Source organism: Nicotiana tabacum, chromosome 20, assembly GCF_000715075.1.
Source record: "Nicotiana tabacum cultivar K326 chromosome 20, ASM71507v2, whole genome shotgun sequence".
Taxonomy (NCBI): Eukaryota; Viridiplantae; Streptophyta; class Magnoliopsida; order Solanales; family Solanaceae; genus Nicotiana; species Nicotiana tabacum.
Window position 1 is genome coordinate 155,458,020 of NC_134099.1, and position 7,927 is coordinate 155,465,946.

Below are 7,927 nucleotides of genomic sequence, written 5' to 3' on the forward strand. Positions count from 1 at the left end.
GATTTGATAGGAACTATGAAAAAAATAAAATTAGCGGGAACTCACATTTAGAGGTACAATTTTTGCAGTTTTTGCTATTTTTGGTCTATTTTTAGAATTTGGTGCGGCTTTTTGAGGTGTAATTTTTGCTTATTTCGGGTTTTTTTTTTTTTTGGTGTCGGGTGCATTTTTATGTTGCATTTATTAGGATTTGATGGGAGTTTCCTGCTATTTAAAGTTAAATATTTTTCCCAGTTCACGTTAAATTTAGCAGACAAAGTTTGTAAATATTTGACGGAGACCAAAAGTGTTAACTTTTGGCAAACTTAAAGGATGAAAACTGCTCAATAAATACTTAAAGGATTACTTTAAACCTACTCTCAAACGTAAAAGACCTTTTTTGTCAATTTCTCGTCAATTTCTGCTAATACATACAACATATACAGTCCTGAGTCCCGACTCTTCAACAAGAAAATCTTGATCTTAACTTATCTATTTAAGTCAAGTAGTTTAAAGTTGTTAATATGTCACTATCTATAGTCTTAAATTACTTGTCTATAGCTATGAAATTTCCAGGAAATTCCAATGAATAGATTCCAATGTTTCTCTTTTTTATAGCAACCTTAATAGCTAAATCCCTCGAATAGTCTTAATTTGTCAAAACAAAACAAAAATGTATGATAGTCCTCTCTTTTTTCTCCTAGAAATTCTATATGAGTCACTGAAGAACGAGGCCGAATTCCTGTTAAATGTTCCTAACCAAGTTCAAAATATTCGAGCTGAATTAAACCGAATACAATGCTTCTTACATGATGCAGACGCTAAAAAACCTGAATACGAGACAGTTCGGAATTGGATAGCAGATATCAGGGAAGTTGCTTATGATGTGGAGAATATTCTTGAGAAATATACACATAAAATTGTTTTGAGAAAAGATCGGTCGATATGGAAAGAGAATATAGCTTTACACAACATAGGCATGGAAACTAAGGATGTTATGTCAAGAATTGATAACATAAGAAGGTGCATGAAAACCTATGTTGATATTGGAATAAGAACTTTAGGTCAAGGAGAGTCCTCAAATTCTGCAGCATATGAGAAAAGTCAATGGCTAACAAGATCTTACTCTCATCTTATCGATGAAGATTTCGTTGGATTGGAAGAAGAGGTGAATAAATTGGTTGTTGAACTTATTAATGAAGAAAATGATGAATTTCATGGAGTTTTTGCCATATGTGGGATGGGAGGTATAGGCAAGACAACACTTGCCCGAAAAGCATACCGACACATTTATGTACAAGGTCATTTTCAAGCTTTTGCTTGGGCTAGTATATCGAAACAATGGCAAGCAAGAGATGTTCTGCAGAGAATTCTCACAAAACTTGAACCAGAGAACAGAACACAGATTAACATGATGATGGACGAAGAGCTCGTTAAGGAACTTTACAGACTTCAGCAGAGTAAAAAATGCTTGATAGTATTGGATGATATTTGGTCAACAAATTTCTGGAATAGTGCAAGACATGCTTTCCCTAAGGGGAAAGGGTGTAGCAAAATCTTGTTGACGACGCGCAAGAAGGACGTGTGTACACACGTAGATCCAACTTGTTTCTTCTTTGAGCCTAGATGTTTGGATGCTGAGGAGAGTTGGAAGTTACTTCATAGGAAAGCATTCCCTAGAGTAGACACTCCAGGTAATCTCCAATTCAATGAACTTGATTCAAATAATTTGCTCAAATAGGTGTGAAAAGTCAACAAACTTATTATCAAATTATACTTTTCCATTTCCAAAATATATAGATATAATAGCATACTGATAAGGGCAGCCTGGTGCAGAAGCATCTCGTGTTCACTCAGGGTCCGGGAAAGGGCTGCAACCCAAGGGGGTGTGATGTACGCAGCCTACCCTGATGCAAGCATCATTCCACGGCTCGAACTTGTGATCTATAGGTCACACGGACACAACTTGACCGTTGCTCCAATGCTCCCCTTCATATAATAGCATACTGATAAGCAACGCGAAAATTGAAAATTCCATCTTTTGTTGTATGCAGATTTGAAGATTGATTTGGAACTAGAGAGACTTGGAAAGGAAATGGTCAGTGAATGTGGAGGCTTGCCTTTAGCAATCATTGTGCTTGCTGGACTTTTAGCTCGAAGGCCTAAAGTAGACGAGTGGAGAAGGACGCGACAAAACCTTAACTCACACATGAGTGGTGAAAGTTTTGAACAAGATGGAGGAATTCATGGTGTCCTAGCTTTAAGTTATTATGATTTACCATATCAACTTAAGCCGTGTTTTTTGTACTTGGGAAACTTCCCGGAGGATCAAAAGATTTCTGCGCGAAGATTGTATCAGCTATGGGCCGCTGAAGGTATTATATCATTTGAAAATAACCAAGGAGAGGAGACAGAAATGATGGAGTTAGGAGAATATTTTCTGCAGGAGTTAGCTCAAAGGTACATGGTTCAGGTGCAACTAGAAGAAACAAATGGAAGGATCAAATCTTGTCGACTTCATGATCTGATGCGAGATACCTGTTTGTTAAAAGCAAAGGAGGAAAACTTTCTGAAGACAATTTCATATCAGCATTGTCATAAATCAATGTGTTGCTCTTCTTCAGCTAAAGCAATATCAACACGCGCCATACGCAGACTCTCTATCACTGTAGACAATGATGTTCAAAACTATTTCTCTACTAATGATAAGTCATTTCAGCATGTTAGATCAGCTATGTTCTTCCCCAGACGACAGACAGGAGGCGAAGGAACAGCATATCCCCTGCCTATATTTCAAGGTCTGTGCAATAACTTCACAATGTTGCGCGTTTTGCATCTTGAGAAGTTCACTTTTGAGGACAACTTACTCAAAGCAATTGGTAACTTTGTACACTTGAGATACCTGAGCTTAAGACAGTCACATTTTCAAAGGCTCCCATCTTCTATAGGTAATCTCAAGTACCTACAAACACTTGATTTGAGGGTGAATTTCTTCTCATACTTGACAATGCCGAATACTATACAGAAGCTGAAGAACTTGAGGAATTTATATCTTCCGCCTTCGCATCAGAACACATATAAGTTGCAGCTAAGTCCTTTAAGCCAATTGGATATGCTGAAGAACTTTGATACCCAAGTTTCTCCTTTTAGAGATCTCTTCAAGTTAACGAAACTTCAGAAACTAGCCGCTGTTTTCTCACTAGAGTTTGATGAGATGGAAGAAATCATCACACATTACCTCACCCTAAAAACTCTGAGTCTCATGGAAACATCATTCCGCGTTTACTACAGATTTCATTCAGAAAAAGAGTTAAACATTCTGAAGCTACTGATCGGTTGTCACCATCTCCGCAAATTAGACTTAATCGGACATATCAGTAAGCTACCAGAACACCATTTCTTTTCACAAAGCCTCACTAAGTTAACCTTGAGAAGGAGTGGACTTGAAGAAGACCCTATGCTTATTCTACAGAAGCTGCCTAAACTATTCACCCTTTCATTACGTGGAAGCGCGTTCATTGGCAAGGAAATGTGTTGTTCTTCACAAGGTTTTCCTCTCCTCAAAACTCTTCAAATCCAGGAGCTTCCAAATTTAGAAAGCTGGAGGGTGGAGATAGGAGCAATGCCCAATCTAATTCATCTTGAAATCGACTGTTGCAAGAAACTAGAGAAGGTTCCAGATGAATTGGTATGTCTAACTAAAATTCAGGAGATAATAATTATAGACATGCCAGAAACTTTCCAAACCAGGCTTCAAGAGATTCAAGGGGAAGAGTTTTACAAAGTTCGGTTCAGGAAATTTTTCGACATGAAGAAGTTTCCCAAGACTAAACCGAAAATGCTATTATCAGGTACTTAATTAGTCATACAGTCAGACCTCGTCAAACCACTTTATAACATCATCATTATATAACAATCATTCACTATAATAGCCAAATTTCTTTCGAACCGACTTTATGTTATGATATAATATATGTACTCTATAACAACACTTCACTATAGCAGCCAAAAAATATCAGAACAAACGAGGCTATTATCGTGAGGTTTGACTGTACTAGTTAAAACAAGCTGCATTCTGTTTTACTTGAATACTTAATCGCGTATTCTAAGAACCGAACTATACCTTTCTGTTGAGACTAGTGTGCTCCTATATCTCAACACTTGATGTATACATCTATTATATGTCGACTAAAACCAAGCTTATGGTGAATGCAGGACAAATATTTGGCGGATTATTGCAGACTATTTATCCATCAACGGTACCAAAGGAATGGAAGATGCCATAGATCTCACAGTGAAGATATTATCAACATGGTAAGTAAACTAGACATAAACTTGTCAATTTTTTCATCTCAAAGCAAATAAGACTTTGTGGTTAATTCCAACAAAAACATGATGCAGCAATATCTTGTACAATCTTATATGCTAAACATGCCTATCTCTGCTCCTAGGATATTCATTCTCTTTATTTCAGTAAACTACACCTTTGAATTTTAAGACATGCCATGTCTAACGCATTCAAAGTCACATTTTTTCGAGTTTAAGTTAATATATTATGCAGTCATTCCCACATATGCTTGTTTCATGGAACTCTTATTAGGGCGATCAAAATAATGACTGTTTACATTAGTTGTAAGGCTACATGATCAGAAAGGGAATTATTTGGACTGCTAAACTAAATATTAATAAAAGCTGGTTTTTCCATATCGATACGAGCTAACTTTTATCAACCAACATATTTCTCCATCTCAGTTTGTATGTATATGAGAGTTTATACTTGATTTCTAGCTGACATGTCAACCAACATATTTCTCTGTTTGTGATCTCAGTTTCTTTATTCAAGTCATGCACCTGTTGACGGTTGGCTTATTATGCATTTCGAGTAAGAGTGAAGAAAGCATGGCAAGTGGACAACTTTGAAATTTGAAGCAAAAGATGGAAAAACTCATGGGAAAGTTGAAGGCATTGGGTTCTACAATCAAGAATTTGTACCAGTGTGTACAGATGTTTGTTTGACTATGGAGGTATTGAGCCTTGTATCATGTTTGATAGTAACAGATAAGAGCTTACAATGGTAGAAAGCTCTTTTTGTAAGTTGTGAATTTTTGAACTTTTGTCAATATTGCTGCTAGTACTACTATATTACTCTGTTTTTTTTTTTTTTTAAAAAGTCAGTGTTTGAATGTGTACAAAACTTAAGAAATATTGTTGAAACATGCTCAGGATATACAAACTAAAAGTATCTTTAGCATCTAGTGCTTTTCAACATATCTTATAAGAGCATCTTTCTCCAAAAAATTATAATAAGAACATGTCCTTAAAGGCATAATGAGATGTTAAAATTTAGAACGGATTAATAAAGGAAAGAAAATAAATCATATAAAATGGAACATATGGAGTATAATTACTGTTAATTGATGTTCCCCTTAAATTTGTCCCATTTTTCATTTAGAAACTTATTTTAAGCCTATGACTTATTGAATACCTTACTTATAAGCGGGGGCGGAGCCACACCGAACCCAGTAACTTTGGTCCAAATCCTATATTTGCCTTAAGAAATTCATTGAATATATACAAATTCTTAATTTAGAATCCAGTAACTTCAAAGAACTAGAATTTCGAACCCAATAACTTCAAATTATGGCTCCGCCTCTGCCTATAAGCAAGTTGTGTCCACTATACATAAGCGCTTACATGACAGATGACTTATTTCCCACACAAAATCGAGCTATATTATGACTTGTGTTATTAGTTAGTTAATCTGTATTTGTACGTATTGTTAGTTAGTTAATCTGTATTTGTACGTATTGTTAGTTAGTTAATCTGTATTTGTACGTATTGTTAGTTAGTTAATCTGTATTTGTACGTATTGTTAGTTAGTTAATCTGTATTTGTACGTATTGTTAGTTAGTTAATCTGTATTTGTACGTATTGTTAGTTAGTTAATAGTTGGTTAGCAGTTAGTTAGTTAGGGTGATGTGGCGGTGCCCTATTGGTTTAATTAATTAGTGAGTTAGTTAGTGGACCTTTGTATATAATCATCTACACTGCAGCTCATGAAATGAAACATTCATTCTATCTGAAAATGCTCTCTTCTTCTTCTCTCTAGAAGCTTCCTCCATTAGAGGACTTGCCGAGCTTATGATTTCAAGTGCAGATTAGCACTGTTTTTGGCATGGTATTAGAGCAGGAGCTACTGATAATTTGCGCAAGTTCATCAGTGTAATCTACAGCATCCTCGAGTCTATCAATAATTCATTTATTGAGTGTTTTCTTGAAATTAGATCTTACAATAGCAGAAACAACAATCTCCTATACACATCCATTATACCTTGGTCCATCCGACACTCCTGGCATTGTTCTAATCCCTATGAAGTTAACAGGATCAGAGAACTATGGTCTTTGGAGCAGGACGATGAAGATCGCATTATTGGGGAAGAGAAAGCTAGGGTTTGTGACTGGCGCCTGCTCAAAGGAGTCATGTAAGACAGAATTGCATGAACAGTTGGAAACGTGTAATGCAATTGTTCTCTCGTGGCTCATGAACATAGTGTCAATAGAACTCCTTAGTGGAATTGCATATGCTTCAAATGCTCATTTGGTCTGGGAAGATCTGAGAGAACGATTTGACAAGGTCAATCGCATGAGGATTTTTCAGATTCACAGAGCTATTGCTAATCTATATCAAGGTACATACTATGTCTCTACTTACTTCACCAAGTTGAAAGTTTTGTGGAATGAGTATGATGCCATGGTGCCTGCTTCTAATTCGAAAGAGTATGTTGAACATTTACAACAAAAAAGGTTGCTACAATTTCTAAGTGGTCTTAATGACTCGTATGATCAAGCTAGGAGATAAATTTTGCTAAAATCCAATGAGCCATCTCTTAATCAGGCATATTCTATGGTAATTGAAGATGAGTTTCAGTACTCATCTTCAAGTTTGAGCTCTTTGAATGAAAAAATCGATTCGATGGCAATGCAAGTTGGCAGGGGTCATGGTTACAGCGGAAAGAAACCCTTTATGCAGTGTAAGCACTGTGGGCTTAGAGGTCACTGTTGGACCACAAGATTATTATACATCTTCCACTTCAGCCCAAATCAAAGACACAGGCCCACTGGCCCATAATGACAACAACCCGGAAGACTCTATTAGTTAGTCATATTTATACTTGTAACATTGTTTTAGCAATAGTTATTCTTTTACACACATAACATTCTTTACCTTGTATATATATATAGTGGTAGGCTGTTTTGTAAAGTTTTCAGAGAACTCAGTTTATTTCTCTCAATAAAAATTCCCCTTTTGATCTCTCTCAGAACTAGGGTTCTGATTCGTTCTCTTCTCAAATTGCTTCGTTTACTTGATTGCAACATGGTATCAGAGCACGGAAATGGATAGATCGAACTGTCAACTACCGTCCGATGTTACCCTCGAAGGCTGGTTCTGATTTTTCTGTTCAATTCGTTGTGGTGGCCGGAAGCGGTTTTCTGCGGTGTTTTCCGGTGAAGTTTTCTTTTGTTTCCTACACGAGACTTTTGCTTCTTCGAGTTGCTGAAGAAGACCGACATTCTCCTTTAATTTTGCATTTTCATCTGCTGTATGCCCTAATTTTCTATAAATCCTATTTTCAACATGGTGAACATCAACTCCTCCACTTCTGTTGCGACTGATTCTAATGCAAGTACTATTGAACCTTCTCATCCACTATACCTTTATCCAACTGATAATCCTGGAACTGTTATTGTTGCTGATAGGTTCAATGGAATGGGTTATGGTAGTTGGCGTCGAGGAATGTTGATTGGCGTATCATGTAAAAATAAGCTAGGAATAATAAATAGAACAATTAGCAAACCTAATTCTAATTCACCACTATTTGAGGCTTGGTGCCAATGCAATGATATGGTGATTGCTTGGATTTTGAATAGTTTAGAAGCTGAAATTCGA

The 7,927-nt window shown here is 36.4% G+C and overlaps 2 protein-coding genes across 2 annotated transcripts; both read left to right on the forward strand.

The window, feature by feature from the left end:
• The first annotated feature begins 568 nt into the window (after positions 1-568).
• LOC107793173 (putative inactive disease susceptibility protein LOV1) lies at positions 569-5,118 on the forward strand. The gene is made up of 4 exons (XM_016615460.2): positions 569-1,673; positions 2,034-3,830; positions 4,195-4,293; positions 4,809-5,118. The coding sequence occupies exons 1-3, from the start codon at positions 653-655 to the stop codon at positions 4,263-4,265; spliced, it is 2,889 nt and encodes a 962-aa protein (XP_016470946.1). The 5' UTR covers positions 569-652; the 3' UTR covers positions 4,266-4,293; positions 4,809-5,118.
• LOC142174616 (uncharacterized) lies at positions 5,051-6,838 on the forward strand. Its single transcript, XM_075240444.1, has 2 exons — positions 5,051-5,069; positions 6,264-6,838. The coding sequence occupies exons 1-2, from the start codon at positions 5,051-5,053 to the stop codon at positions 6,836-6,838; spliced, it is 594 nt and encodes a 197-aa protein (XP_075096545.1).
• The last annotated feature ends 1,089 nt before the right edge of the window (positions 6,839-7,927 follow it).